General features: G+C 37.9%; 1 protein-coding gene across 2 annotated transcripts in view; it reads left to right on the top strand.

Annotated features, from left to right (window-relative positions):
• The first annotated feature begins 780 nt into the window (after nt 1-780).
• The window catches only part of LOC119955769 (nuclear receptor subfamily 5 group A member 2-like), a 120,776-nt gene continuing 104,893 nt past the window's right edge, over nt 781-16,663 (top strand). Inside the window, exons 1-3 of one of the 2 annotated variants that reach the window (XM_038782300.1) lie at nt 781-990; nt 9,679-9,797; nt 10,125-10,266. In XM_038782300.1, coding sequence (XP_038638228.1) covers nt 927-990; nt 9,679-9,797; nt 10,125-10,266 — 325 coding nt within the window. In that variant the 5' untranslated portion in view covers nt 781-926. Of the gene's footprint in view, nt 991-8,838; nt 8,930-9,678; nt 9,798-10,124; nt 10,267-16,663 lie in introns of those variants that run through there. The other variant, XM_038782301.1, reaches the window with a different exon arrangement.

Below are 16,663 nucleotides of genomic sequence, written 5' to 3'. Positions count from 1 at the left end.
CTGCTTTCCACCTTGTTTCCCTGGACGTTTTTGGGCATTTCAGTCAAACAAAATCCTTTCACATTAAGTGTGTGGGTTTTAGAGAGAAAACAACCCGTGGTACTAAGAATAGGGGCAAAAAGTACAGCACTCTAGCGGGAGCCACGTTGTGCGCATCTTCCCCCTACATTACGCCACAAGAAGTCTATATTCAAAACAATTAACAGTGACGCAGTTTCCATAAACTACGGCAAAGATATTACAAACGTTATGCATTTTCAATAAAACTTTATTTGCCTTTGTCGTGTAGGTTGCAAATTCCAGTTCTAAATAAGTTTGTTAACTAGTTCAAAGGAACTCACACCTACTGCTACCTGCACAGCTTTTCAAGTTTAGAGTAAGTTATGCACCATCAATTCATATTTCAATGAGAAATCCTTTTGGCATTCGTAATTCATCATGCAAAAACTGAAGCTAGTTTGAAGTCATGGATCTGTGCTGAAAATAGACAATTAACCATTTAAGGAAGTGAAATCCGTAAGTCCTTCCGACACAGACTTTCTTTTCATTTCACGATATAAAATTCTTTCATTCATTCCCTCTCCACTAGGCTTGGTTAATTATTTCTTTTGTATTATCTGTGTTCGAAAAAAAAACCTTATCTCTCATTCTGTCAGTTTGTAACAAGGATTTCTTATCATCCTCTATGAGATCACCTGACCAAAAGAGCCAATCAAATATTTAGAACAGTCCCTTATTCCTCTGACTAGCCCCCATCATGATCTGGCCTGTACAGTTTACTGCAGCACTGACACACATCCTGATCAGAGTTCAGTAACAAGCATACCATCATAGTTTTCCAACTCATCTGATTTTTTTTTGAATTGGAAGATATTTTTTAACTAGGCCAGAGGTAAAGTTGTTTGGAGCACTCTCTTAAAGGAGTAATGTCTGGTAGTTCTTCTTTGGTTGCTCCCTGCAGTTCCATCAAGCAAATCGCTCCAGATACACGTAAGTATTTTCAAACATTTACAAAGGTTTGCTGTGTTACATCTAAGACTTGAAACACTGGAGAGTTCTGGTTAAATAAACAAGTTCATGATACTGCACTGTGAGATTATAAAATTGCGTTTCGGTAGCAGACTGTCTTTGAATTACAGAGTATCTTGCATTCAAGCATGTCACAACTGGATTTTGGAATAGTAAGGTGTCTAGTAGGATGGTGAAAACACGTTGAGATTATTCATTTCTAAGCCATTACATTTTATAAAGATTCTCCAGAAATATCGCCAATTGTTAACAAAAGTAAGTAGAATTAAACCTTAATGATTTCTTTCAATCTTACCTCTCAAGATGAATATGGCAAAATATAAAATAGATTGTTTCTGAAAGTGAACTTTAGAAAGAAATGGAGCATTAATGGAAAGAGTGAAAGAACCTGCCATATTTTTGGGAGAATTCATTGTGCTGTCAAAATGTTAGGTTTGAGAACTGTGTCACACAATATGTGATAGACTCACAAATTCATACTGTACAAATCATCTAATTTATTCACTTCTCTAACAAAGTAGAATTCCAATTGTCACTATTGTACAGTTTAGTTTGAGTGACACCATAGAACTTGGAACAAGCAATATTTGCTTTACATGTGTTTAAAAGTACTCCAAAATGCTATTTCAATGTTGTCCTTATAAAAAGGTTATGCAGCCATAGGCAATGCCAAGGATGATTTAACAGGACTTTGAGCATAAATTTCAAATACCTTTAATAATAACTCCACCCTTTTAGAATGCTTAGGCACTTGGTATTAATAAACAAATGGCAAGTTTGCCACTTGCTTGTTCTTTTAATAATGAAAATTACATTGCAATAAAAGTAGCAAAATGAATCAATAGAAAACACATTATATTCTAGAATAAAAGATGAACAATGTACATTTTTAGAGAATTAAATGTACAGCACAAAGAAATAGAATACTTCAACCAAAGTTGTCATAAAAGTCCAAATATATTGTTTAATAAGCATTTTGTTACAAATATACTGCTTCAAAAAGAATACTTAAAACAATTAAATATAACTAGGTATGCAGGTAATCAAATTCTATCAACCAGCTGGAGATATTCAAATAACTAAAAAGGGTGGAAATTAAGTGATCATTATTTGTTTTACATGAGCTCAGAAACAGATTAAATTGATGCTATATTACTGCCAAATTACTTCATTGTGGAGGTCTAAGGTGTTTGTACTTGTGGGACCCCTGTGCTTTTCAGAAATTGTTTGTATTTGTTTCAAAGAAACTATTTACAAAGTTGATTTAAGAGGTGCTGTCAATTGTCATGCACAACCAGATAAACCAAAATGAACATTTCAAGAAAATTGTTAAAAAAATTAATGCCCTGCACGCTTCACATATAGTTTATTGTTTACGAAGATTTCTTAAAGTAGAAATACTTTCTCTGGTTTCATGGAGCCTCAAAGATCTAAATGTGCATTCACATTTGAAATAAAGTATTTTAAAGTAAATTACAAAATTTCAAAGATATTGGGTGGTTATGACTAAATTGTAACTCCCAAATGTATTGTTTACATTGAATATTTTTATATAAAGGGATGGGGACGGGGAGTTATTTATCGCACATGTTCAACATTATTATATACATACCACATCATACATAAATTGTAGTTGGAAATAATAAATTTTAAATTTGATTAAAATGCATTTTCTTATTTTGAGATTGAATATCTTTGTGATACATATATCATCAATAGAAGAGGACAAATTTTATTCATTAAGTGCCTCACATTCTAACCAAACATACATCTTTATTCAAATAGATGTGTTCAATACTAAAGAAAATATCAGCATTTAATTTTTCAGCACATATTTTGAAAACAATTTTATTACTTTATTCTCAAAATATTATAAACATTTACATGCACATTCATGCTTATTTAAAATTTAATTTTGTGATAGACCGATATACAGAGGAGTGGACAGTGTTTTCCTAACAGTACAAAACTCATAGTGGAATACTGTTGTAAGAAGCAGTAATTATGCAATCAGATTCTGTTAGAGACTGTCCTATGCAAAGGTCTCACATCTCTGTTATGAGCTTTGTTAAAAAATAAGATCTCAAATATATTTTGACAAACAATAGTCAATTTTGAAACAGTAACTACACAGAAATTTCTGACAATACATTGTATTATCTGAGGGAAGCAATTTAACTATAATCTGTAAATGAATTATCATTGAGGCACACTGACATGAAACGCTGCATTCAATATACTGAAACATTTCAGAGTTCATTGTGATAAAGGATTTTTGGTTTCCCAGCTGCACTTACATCAGTGTGTCTTGTTTATCATGTTTATAAAATTACTACAAATCACATCCGTAAAGGAATTTTTCAATAAATAATAATGTTTATTCATAAGTTAACGCTAGTAGTTACATGTCATGAAATTAGTTAAGGTGCTTATGGAAATCATTTTTAAAATGAATACATACTATATAATATTAATATTACATAAATATAGCATGTCTGCATTTTTCTACTCAGAGCTGTGTTGCAGTTGTCATGTAATGCATGTTGTCCATGTTTTTCCCTTTTTAAAAGAATTGTTGTATGAAGAGCTTTGTGGTTTAACTAAAATGTGATTATTTTTATAAACCATTTCCTTTTTCGACATACAGGAGAGTTTGAAATGTGAAGGAGTCCCTGCTTACATATATAGCCATTGCCTTTTCAACCACCTTCTGTATTACCAACATGTATTAAGCAATGATTTTACAAACAGATTTAACTAAAATTATTCGCAAATATTCTGAATCCCTTAATCTGATTGAGACGGCAGTGTATGTTTGTTTTAATGATATTTGAAAAGATTTTGTACTAAGCTGCCCCTTCTCGTCTAGTGATGCACCCATAGTAATTGCTCATCACATGCATGTTATCAAAAACAGGATTAAAATTACCTTGTTGCAGATTATGTCCAATGTAATGATGATTTTGGCTCTTCCCAATTCGTTCAAAAATACCTAAAATAAATAGGAACTCTTAATATTTTTTATAAAAGATCATGCATTAGGGGGTGAGAACAACAGCAGCTGTTGGAATGTTGCAGTGGCAACGTTCATGTTTCTGTGCTGATTAACTAACTCGAGGCCTGGGGTTCTTGAGGACAGTGATGGGAAACAAAGGCAGACAGAAGAAAGAGGTCACTGGGACAGAACCAGAAGTGAAATGAAATCAGCACTTCAGGAATAAAGCCAATAGATAGAGCAGGACAAAGCTCAGGATATTACAGAATCAGCAAAATAGAAAAAAATGTAAATAAAGACACAATAGATGAACTGAAAGAGAGTCAAAAATAAAAGAAAAAGAAATAAAACAAAGCAAAGAAAATAAAAGTAATGAAAAGATAGGTAAAGAATTAAAAGACAGAGAAGCAACAAAAGAACACAATCAAAAAAGAAACAAAACTGTAGAGTGATGGCTAAAAAAAGTTTAAGCAAAGTGATAAATAAGAGTGAATGTCAGAAAGAAAGCATTTCATGAGGCGTAAAACAAAGAGAGGGAGAGGAAATAGAAAAAGTATTATCACAGAAAGGGACAAATTATTTTAACAGCCACATACCTTGTTAGGGTCAGTCCACCTTATCATAGAATTTACAGTGCAGAAGGAGGCCATTCAGCCCATCGAGTCTGCACCGGCTCTTGGAAAGAGCACCCTACCCAAGGTCAACAACTCCACCCTATCCCCATAACCCAGTAACCCCACCCAACACTAAGGACAATTTTGGACACTAAGGGCAATTTATCATGGCCAATCCACCTAACCTGCACATCTTTGGACTGTGGGAGGAAACCCACACACACACAGGGAGGATGTGCAGACTCCGCATAGACAGTGACCCAAGCCAGAATCGAACCTGGGACCCTGGAGCTGTGAAGCGATTGTGCTATCCACAATGCTACCATGCTGCCCTAAATATTTTAAGAATTTAAAAATGTATTTGCCTAATTACCCGCTCATCAATCATAAGACTATTAGCACAGCATTTACTGAATAGTAGATAACTATCTAACTTCCAGTTCGGTTGACTTTTCAAAATTTAAACTTTGGTAACACTATCACTGAAAGGTGAAAATCTGTGAAATTCCTTTACAAAGAACTGTATTCATTAGGTATCAAGGTAAATGCCAAACACAATTGGAAGTACAAAATATAAATTATAATTTTACATTTAAATTATATCTACTGGCCGTGACCAATCCTGGGGATTAGCAGCATGTCAAGGATCAGTGGTATTCTTTTATCAATATCATACGACATTATTTGTACCATGTTGTAAATGTCATTACAAATCACTGGAAATGTCAAAAACAGGACTCAAAGGTCAAACCACCCTTAAAAAATTAACCATTTCTTCTTTCAGAAATCACAAAGGAAAGAACGCAATCTTAATACTTAATTTAAATGTTCACATGTGTAAACATCTGAATGATTAGTTTGGAAACCACTCTTGATTCCCCCATCCATTGATCTCTATCAATCCACAGCCCTTCCATGCAAAATTGGTCCTGCTTACATTTTTCCTTCAAGATCATTCCTGAACTCAGAATTCAAAAATAATCAGGAAATTTTTTTTAAAACGCTTCAGTAAAAGTGGCTATGCAACTGTCAGGTTGTCATAAAAATCCAACCAGTTTACATGTCCGTTAGGGAAGAAAAACTGCTGTCGTTATCCACTCTGTGAGGTTAGATCCACATCAATCTCGCTGACTCCTAGCCGCCTTCTAAAGTGGGCTAGCAAGACACTCGACAGTATCAAACTGTTCAAAAGAGAAGGAAGGCCCATCACCATTTTTGTTTCAGAGCAACTAGTGACATGCCGCCCTTGCCACCTTCCAAGACCAGACCCTAGTGTGATCGTGTCTTTTTTTTAAATGTTGTGCTTCAGGTGTGGGCCATTGGGGGAATTAAATGCATGTCTACTTACTTCATCGTAGCAGAGCAAGGTAGTATCAGAAAAAGTGGCAACAATGTCACAATGATCACCTGAGTACAGGGCATGAAGAAATAAATAGTGCCCGAGGCCACCTCGTTTAATGTGCCTTAAGGCACTAGCAACACAGGCTGGTAAAGTTCAGAAAAAGAATCAAACCCAGCCCAGGGGTGGGGGACACGTTCCCAATGCAGGGGCCAGAGCTCAATCACAGCCAGCTGGCACGGGGCGCGCGCTGCCTCGCGCTCCATGCTGATTGGCTCCCAAGTGTATCAGTGAGGGCGGCCGCGGGGGAGGGGGGGGGGCAGACTCGGCACCTGATTGCTTCAGCGCGCTGTCAGTCAGAGTGAACGCGGTCCAATGAGGTGCGGGGTCCGGGGTGGAGGAGGGAGCCGCCGATTCTGCAGCCGCCTTTACCTGCGGGGAACGGCCACATGGTTTAATCTCAGTCACATTTAGTAGGTGGGGGGTGGGTCCTGTATTCGGGCTGTCTGTTTTATGTAGCTAGCCTAAAGGTGTTATTCCCAAGGAGGTAGGATTGGTCAGTGTTGGGGGGCGGGGGAGAGACATTTTAGGGGCAGGTTACATCAAACAGGCAACCTTCCTTTGTCAGCGCTGTCAAAAAGTCTTCTGTGTTTTAAAAGTGAATGAAAAATAACTCCTGACTGCAAGACACAGTTACACCAAGTCACTCCCCCGGAAATGTTGCAGTTTCTTAGCAGAGACGTAAAGTTATTGTAGGGGAGTGGGGGGAGCAACGTTAGTGGCTCCTTCTGGAATATCACATTTAACATTTAATATCTTGTGCAAAATGACCCCAATTAGCCGCGGGGTTTCTTTATTTCCTTGTCAAAAAAGTCCTAATAAGGTTTTCAGTGAATTGTCTTTAAAAAGGGCGCTTCTTAGTTCAGAATGGCAAATCCTTCCACATTTCACTCTCTGAAATAATGATACTGTTTAAAATGAAATAATTTAAAGAATAGCTGGTTACATGTGTGCCTCGCTGTGATGACTGCCTGATACACGGAACATTTTTGACAGGTTGTAAATCGGCGCGATTGTCAGGTCTGAGATGTCATTCGACTGTTTAATACGAGCGCATAAACTGCACACACAATAAGATGGATGGTGACGTTTTCTGTGCGGATTCGTCCAGTTTGTGTAGCTGATCTTGATTTTTAATAAAGTGGCTTTTCAATTCAGACAGATCTTCATTTACGGCCTAGGTGCTGACTTCAGCCAGTGCAGTGTGTGTGGATTTCTGAACTGAACTGAACCCAAGTGTTTAAAGGACAGGTGGTGTCTGTCTTGCAGCTGAACATGAAATGCATCAGCTTTCTTTTTCTAATAAATTGCTCGGGACAGAGGATTTGGCGCGGCGCGGAGCTAACACGAAATTGACGAGTTAAACTTGGATATAATTTTCGAAATATATATTTTACACGTCCTGTTGGATAAAATGGGATTCAAGCACGTTATCTACCAACTTTCTGTGTAGAATGGCCCTGCAACTGTAAAGTACACAGAAGGATTTTGAGTTAATGAAATGCCATCAGATTAAATTAGGGACAATTTTCTCTCCGGCTCCTGATCTTTACAAAATGTAAACAAGATTTTGCTTTCTGATCTATTTTCATACTTTAATATGCTGCAATAAATTCCAGGTGTATTTGGCCTCGACTTGCCTTTCTTTGCCTGATTCTTCTGATCTAGTCCATTGCCGCTATTGCTTCACTATTGCTACAATAATTTTTGTTAATATACAGTGCAGGCGCTCTGGTTTACGTTAAAACCACGAATGACCAAACCATGTAACCCGCGTCAATAAAGGACCGTCCACTCACTCACTAGTGTTATATCCCACTAACTCTGTCTTTTCACCCAAAAAACGACGGCGTTGGAGGGAGGGGGGGGGGGGGGGGGAGGCCCATTTAGTTTTTGCTACATGGCTTTCATATTTAAATTTGTAATAAAGATAATATTCGAAATAAACTTCCGTTTCAGTTTATTTCACATCCATTGGTGAATAAACTGCTTCGAAGAAAGGTGGCACTTGGAAGGCGGTCTTCGGTAAATTGTCCACTTACAGAACCTTTCGTTTAAATAAAAGGTGTTGATTCCAAAGCACAGGACTGATCGAGGCGATTGTGTTAATATAGCACCGTTTAAAAGTAAATGATAATTAAGAAAATAATAACGTTAAATCCATACTTGACCATCATTTTGTCCTGGATTTCCACGTTTTGCTGAACATTGCCCTCATGCCAGTGGTGAAACAATTAAGTATTAATATTTAGGAATAGGATTGATCTTCTTCGCATGTTCAAAGGCTGAAGTAATAGTGTCCGCGACTTTATTGTACTCGTAATGTTAATAAGTGGAGCGACTTGGTTTATTTGGCACCAATGTGTTTCAGTTTTTTTCGGGCTCCGCCAGGCATTGAAGGATAAATGCTAAACGAGGACCATTCCAACACTGAACTTAGGTTATTCGTTATATGTGTGCCATTATTATTATGTGGCTCAACCCTGACTCTGATTGTAGTCAATAATATGAGCCGAGGCTGAGACTATCAGGAATACATTTTCAATGGGTTCATTATGGAATAGGTAGACAGAGCTTAATGCTACTTGTACGACCAATTATTAATTATAAGAGAAACATGGCTCATTAGCCGAATAATGTCTGACACGGGCGATTGCTTTTCTTGATAACTAAGGGGGGAGGATATAATTCAACTCCCCCCCCCCCCCCCCCCCCCCAGAAGAGTGGGTAGTTAGGACGAATAAAACAAATCCCCATCAGTTTAAAAAAATACAATTTGGGGGAGGTCTTAGTTGTCTTTGTTGCTTCCCATGTTCTGAATTTCGTGCAGTTTGACCTATTGTGGCTTGCGTCGTCCGAATCAATCCATCGAATTCCAGTCTGTATTTTAGTGTGAGTTTTTGAAAGCTTCAACCTCCCTCTTCATCCAGTGCATTCTCTCCTCCCCCATTCCAGGATAAACAGATCATCATTTTTTTTACAGGTTTTAGTATCTATTATTGTTAGTTGATACGTTGCTGGGCAGAATGGAGTTTGTATTAACGATTTTATTGAGTGGTTACAGATTTAATGAATGTGTATCACATTTAGAATGTATTGGATGCAAGCGCCACCAGATAAGCATCAATCCAATAATAGTTTGTGGAAAGCTACAGAGGGAGAGAGCGCGACTCTTTCTCACAATATTTGTTGATGTTAAAAGACATTTTTGCGGACAATGTTGTGGAACGCACTGATTTAAAAATAAATAAATGCTCATTTGCTTAATAACTAAGATATTTGAACATCAGTTTGTGTTATCGCTTTATAGATGCGAGATGAGAGTACACCAGTGGAAATGTACACAACCCCCAAATAATCATTTGTTATCGATGCTTCGATAGGAGCATTTCTCAGTTACGTCTGTGGGCTGGTCAGCGTCTCCATGGCAAACTGATGTGTGATTTGTGAGCTTTCTATAAATTACTGTCTTCAGAGAGCGTCAGAAGCAAAAGGCATTTCTTAATAGCCAGTTCCTCTGAACTTCGGTTATATGTGGGACCACCCGGCTCGAACCCCTTGTGTGTGTTTGTGTGTGTGAGAGAGACAGTTATATCACAAAAAAATTCACTGCCGACCTAATTTTTATTTCTCCTGTTCAGCCCGTCAGTTCAAGGTGATGGACTACATTTATGATGATGACCTGGATGAACTGTGTCCAGTTTGTGGAGATAAAGTATCCGGTTATCACTATGGTTTACTGACCTGTGAAAGTTGCAAGGTGAGTTTAAACGTGTTCCATTTCGGAAGGTATTTTCAATCAAGGTTTTTGGTTATTTCACAAACTCCCTTTAGTCAATTATAAAATCATTTCAGACCGAATTGAGCTCAACCGATCGAGCAAACGGCGGGAGTAATAAGGGGGAGCCAATCAGTAACGTCAACCTTTAAATGGTATGCAATAAATAATAAATAATAAATTAATAAAACCATAAACGAAAGTGTAAAGAGATACGGAGGGATTTCTGTGGCGGGATCGCCGTTCCCTGTTTGCTTCACCGGGATTAATTTCATTTGCAGTAAATAACTTTCCAACTTCTTCCCTTAGGGATTTTTCAAGAGGACAGTTCAGAATAACAAGCGCTACACTTGCACCGAGAATCAGAATTGCAAAATAGATAAAACACAAAGGAAGAGATGTCCATATTGCCGTTTTCAGAAATGTCTGACAGTGGGAATGAGGTTAGAAGGTGAGTTGTGCATTTTGTTTTACTGTTTAAAATGATTGCATGTAAATACCTAAATTAACGGGACCAGGTTTTTCACCAATTAATAATGTTTGGATGAGAATTTGAAAGCAGGCTGAGGTTAAGGTGACAGTTACGTACAGGGCCTTCTTGACCATCCCAGTCAAAATGATTTGCATTACTTTTTCTAAACAATATATTGAAAGGTGCATCCATCAAAACAAGTTGTTTTTTCAAACTTAAAACGCCTTTAAGTGAGATGAGTTGTGATCGCATTTGCATTAGCCGAAATGATATGTGGCATAAATATATTTAAATACAGATCACAGCCACCAAATTTCTACTCTGTACTCAGTCGTCGGAGGCGCGAGTGTCCCGTGGAATCGTCGATTTTTACTGAGTTGGAGGTGTCATGAATCTGTTCCTGTGTAGATTAACGGACTGATGTATTCTATTAGCGAGGCCCATTGCTAATGGAATATTTACAATGAAAACTTCTGAGCAGGTCTAGTCAGAGAGCACACATGGACATGATGAGTAAGGACAAGATGAGCAGATGTTCAATTTAGGCGCCCAGAGACAGACTTTAGCATTTATATTGTGCAGTAAAATGGGCATTTTATACGACCCAGAAATGCAGATCGTGGTTGGAGTTGTCCAAATGGGTTGATTTAGGATTAATGTACTTTCCAGGAATTCTCCTTCAAAACGTGTCATTAATTGTTTGCATGGGGGGGGGGGGGGGGGGGGGGGGTGATAATTGTCACTTCACAATGAGAGAAAATGTGAGACTAGCGTAGATGGACAGCGAACAAATTGACAATCATCAGGTAATTAAAAATATACTGAATTTAAGCATTTTCTGAAATGTGTTTTAAGCGTTCCACCACTGAGATTCAAATAGAAGTGTAGGAGCTCACAGAAATAACAAGTTATCAGAGAAAATTGAATTTTGCCCTTTGTCATAATAATAGACAAGTGACACAACAATGAAATAGCTGAATTTATTATATTACATTTCATTTTAAAAACAAGTACTTTCATGCTTATGCCACTAAAATGCCACTAAAATTTAGAAAAATCAAGATACAAGTGCAAAATATGCATATTATATAGTGTTGAAACACATGTATACTTGAATATTTTAAAATAATTTAAGATCAGGCTAGCTGTGGAAAATTCTGAGAAGTATTTTTGAATAGTGTAGTTTGGGGATTTATTGAAGTGATATGCCATTGATATGTGTGAATTGCTAAAATTGAGTTTACTTTGGCACCACTTAATGTTTAGTTTTAAACCAGGTCCTTCTTGAGTGCTTTTTCGTGTTAGGTTTGGTTAGGTTGTGACTGGTTTGATCTCTCTCCCCCCCCCCCTGTTGTTCATGAAGGTCACTATCTATATAAACTCTGAGGACTACAAGCATATAAAATATACAGACCGTTCAACAATAAAATCATTTTGGAAAATAAACTGCAAGAATATTTCTAAGATACTATACTCTGGAAATATTTGATTTGCCAATTGATGTCCCATTATGTTTTATTTGATATTTTCAGTGCTCCCTGCAACCTCCAGGGACAAAGTTTGGAGACATTTGTGCCCATTAATGTAATTCTGTCTACACACAATCCAAGACAAGGAACAAAGAAACAACTCATACCTGTAATGGCAAGGTGGTGGAAATGGTTTTCCAGAAGGTTGTGATTCAATCAGTTAGAGGCATTCATTCACCTCAATTGAGTTTGCAATCATATTGTTATGATACCAAAAAAAGGTATCATAGAGTGCAATTTCACTTTAGTGAAAGATTATCTTCTATGTAAAAATTGTTAATGTCCATATGGCTATGTGTCTGTTCTGCTCCTGAATTATGTAGCAGTAAACACAAATATATAGGTAACATTTGGGATCCTTTCCGATGTTACTCATGAAGATATTGAAGGTAGCATGAAGCCCTTGGTCATGAATAAAGCAGGGTCTTTAAAGATGTACCTGCTCAAGATTGTATGGATGATATGGCTGTGATTTCCTTAAATTTCTATTTTGTAGCTATTGCTCCCCTTTGATATTCCACATTACATTGTAAAAACAACATAGCAATATGTCTATATCAGTGATGCGGCCCTCTTCATCTCAGTGAGTCCCAAGATTGTAATCAGGCTTGTTCACTAACCATGACCCTTGAATAAGATTGAATACATTTAATACATGCTGAATATTTCATGACAAGTTATAGAAAATGCTTAATCATTCATATAGGAATAGAACTGCCATCAACGTCAAGTGGCAGAAGCAAAAAAAAACACATTTGATTGGATGTGGACAGTCAATTATGTGCAATCAGCACACACCTCATTTCACTCGCCCTTACTTTACGTAGGTATCACAACAGCTATACTCAATGGATAAAAAGCCACACAGATGGAAATCGCAGAATGAGGCAAAGCTGTGTGGACAAAAGTCTACAAATATCTTGTGGGTCACACTCAGAACCCTGATGGGCTGCAGGTTGCCCACCGCTGATCTAGACTGCTTAATTTCTCTACTTTGTTGAGTGAAATCTTAGCACAATGTAGTGGCTTGGTTCACGTAAAAACATTGCACATCAATTTTAACAATGAGGAAAGAAGAACAGCTAGCTTGTTAGTGTGTGAGTAGAGAATTTCAAGTAATTCTCGACATTCAATTTGTCGTGCAAAGTAGCCACACAAAGAGGCAATAAACTGAGGGATACAGGGGTTGTTACCAATATTTTAATGAAATGAATTGCTAGTAAAGAAAAGATTTTGAACTTGTTAATGCCCCTTCTTGAAACAATACTAAGATATTGCATAAATCATTCCAGAAAGTTCAACTTTAGGGTATATGTTAATTATACTGAGAATGTAGCCCGGGTCAAAACACTTGCAAAGAGTTTGATGTTGCAGGCAGTGGAGAACTTTCCCTGGTGCAGAAACTCATGGAATAGATGCAATGTGGAGCACAGTTGAAATAATCAACTGAGGAAACACATTTTACTTTATTGAATTGGACTTTGTATCAACCCATTATCCAGTTACATCAATAGTGCCTGAACTGACAGTGCTCCTTCTCGCAGGCAGGAGGACCAAGGATGGTGATGGGACGCCTCTAAAAAGGAGAAAGTGAATTACGATAGAGCAAAAAAAAAGCATTAAAAATTAGTTGTGACCATGTAGATTCAGACTCACATTTAAATTTGGATACTTTAAAGTAAACTACAGTCTGACTTTTTCCCTTTTACAAAGACAGAGCGTTATTAAATGATACAGAAGTATAGCATTAGAGTACAAAACATTGCCAGGCCATGCTTAGAAGGATATTTAATTCATTTGTAACATTAACTGGGACATTTCAGTTATTTCTGGCTCCGGGAAAGACTGAACAGAGCCCTTGGAATAAGCAAAACATCTTTCTTTTCAGCCAGCGATACAGAGAAGCATCTGTGATCTCATGACATGAAAAATTCTTAACCTGCTTTGTGTTTTATAACACATTGGGTTGACATATCTTTCTTTAGTTGGATATAAGTTATTGAATTGCTGAAATTAACCTGATCAATCCTTTTAATTCTATCAGCATTAGATTTCATTGTAATTAATAAAAAATATATTTTGTTGAATTAATCACAGCATGAGAAAGATAAAGAATTCAGTTCTAAGGCGGCTACTTCTGTTCTAAATAATCAAATGTCTTGATGATATTGATAATACTTTACTTTCAATATCCAATTTCAGTACAAATAAAAGAAGAGGGTTTAACTTGATGTATCTGTTGAAGTCAGTGGTGAAACCAGCAGTGGAGCTGTTGATGTATTTTGTTTAGGAGACTGGCAAAGATAATTTAATTAAGGATTAGGTACTATTATAGAACTGGAACTTGGTGGCTTTGGTGATGGAGGTGGTTGTTGGGTTTGGACCTCAGTTAAGGCTAGAACAGGACAGTGACGCTTACACAATGTTAGATGAGTCGGGGCTATGGCGGGAAATTTTTGACAGGAACTAACAGGATCTACAGGGCAAAATCTTGACAATTCAACACAAATAGACAAATAGACGTTTTGTAGTACAGAACTTGAAGAAAGACATTTTTGTTGAAGCTTTACTTCTTGCACTCATTAGAACAATTCACAAGAATACAAATCCAAGACAGACAATAAATTTATACTCTATGTGAAGAGAATTTTGATTGGTTGGCAAGTGGACCCTGATTTTCAGAGGCATTTCCATGGAGAATGTGCCAGTTAATGATGTCTGACAGTTAACGGCCGAGCATTGTTTGATATTTAAACCAGGCAGCTTGACTGGTCAAATAATTTCCCTGAAGAAAAAATCAGCAAATGGCTGTCACTTATTTTGTTCAGCTGAAATAGGTGCAACGTGTGTACCTGTTCTTTCTGCCTGCAAAGAATATGCAAATGCATCACACTGAAAGCCTGACTGCCAATCTTAAATTGTCAGCCTAATTCTTAATGCACTTTGGAATATTTAGCAAATGCTGTCCAATAATGGAATTGCAGCTAATGGTGGACACTGTGGTTTGAGTTTTGCAAGCACAGGTTGGTTGAGTATGGTCTGTACCTTGCCTGTTGTGAATAGCGGTTATGACATGCTATTTGATATGATCTACCAGTCTTTGGGATGCACAGCCTATATACCTTACATCACATTGGCACAGAAATTCATAAACCACATTACTCATTTATGGGATAGGCAAAACGTCTATTTGGCTTGACAGCAGCATCTGTTAGTGGCAAATACCATTTGAGTTGCTACTAAGTAGGTGGCACGGTGGCAAAGTGGTTAGCACTGCTGCCTCATAGCACCAGGGACCCAGGTTCAATTCCAGACTGTGTGGAGTTTGTACATTCTCCCTGTGCCTGCGTAGGTTTCCTCTGGGTACTCCAAGATCCTCCCGCCAAATCCAAAGGTGTGTGGGTTAGGTGGATTGACCATGTTAAATTGCCCATAGGGTCCAAAGTTTAGGTGGGGTTTTGGGATATGGTGGGGGAGTAAGCCTAGTTAGAGTGCTCTTTCAGAGGGATTGGTGTAGACTCGATGGGCCGAATGGCCTCCTTCTGCACTGTAGGACACTCTCTATAAGTAGTAGCATGAAACAGCTAGCTTCACCAGTTGCTCAAATGTTTGAAATACCTTGCCCTTCCAAGGGAATCTGAGGAAGAATGGGCAATTTTCCGGGCCAATGAGTGCACAATGAAAAGCTTTGACAAAAAGTGTCCCTTTTTTCAGCATTACTATTTGGACAGTATCGCTAAAGAGTCCCTGAGTTTGATTGCAGTAAAGATTGACTAAATTCACATTCACGACACAGGGATGCCTTTCTCAGATTAACATTGGAATGGAGGAACTATATAAATCGCATTAGGATAATATAGAGGGAATCTATTTGCCATGTGCAGTATAAACCGTTATAAAACAATGGTTATGTCTCAGCTGTGGAGTACTGTGTTTAATTCCAGGCAGCACACTTCAGAAAGGGTGCTAACGCCCTGTAGTGTGCAGAAGAGATTTATTATCACGGTGACAGGTAATAGGCAATTCAGTTATGTGGAGAGACTGGAAAAGCTGGGACTGTTCTCCTTATTGAAGAGATGGTCAAGAACAAATTTAATGGAAGTACTCAAAACCTTGAATGATTATGATAGATTAAAGAAGGAGGAAAAGTTTCCAGTGTGGCAGAAGCGTTAGTAACCAGAGGACACATTTTTGTGATTGGGAAAAGAACCAGATGTGACACAAGTCAACAATTTTTTTTTTACGCAGCCAGTTGTTATCTGGAATGCATTGCCTTAAAGATAGAAGCAGACTCATTAATTGGGTGGCACGGTGGCACAGTGATTAACACTGCTGCCTCACAGCGCCAGGGGCCCAGGTTCAATTCCGGTCACGGGTGACTGTGTGGAATTTGCACTTTCTCCCCGTGTCGGGTGCTCCATTTCCTCCCACAGTCCAGATATGTGCAAGTTAGGTGGATTGTCCATGCTAAATTGTCCCTTAGCATCCAAAAGGTTACGTGGAGTTACTGAGTTACGGGGATAGGGTGGGGGTCTGACCCTAGGTAGGGTGTTCTTTCAGAGGGTCGGTGTAGACTTGATGGACCAAATGACCTCCTTCTGCACTGCAGGGATTCTATAATTAAGCTTCAAAAATGAATAGGATAAATACTTGAAGAAAAAAAAATGCTGGCCCAACTGGAAAGAGCACAGAGTGAAATTAATTGGATAACTACTAATGAGCTGGCAGAGCCATGATGGGTCAAATGGCCTTCTTCCCTTATGTGTTTTATCATTCTATGAAACCATGATTACTGGGATAGTATAGAGGGAATCTGTGCATCTGATGGATTATGGGATGGCATAACA

The sequence above is a fragment of the Scyliorhinus canicula genome, chromosome 21 (genome assembly GCF_902713615.1).
Source record: "Scyliorhinus canicula chromosome 21, sScyCan1.1, whole genome shotgun sequence".
In the NCBI taxonomy this organism is placed as follows: Eukaryota; Metazoa; Chordata; class Chondrichthyes; order Carcharhiniformes; family Scyliorhinidae; genus Scyliorhinus; species Scyliorhinus canicula.
The sequence above is the reverse complement of the archived record's forward strand: the minus strand, read 5'-3'. Positions and strand labels throughout refer to the sequence as shown.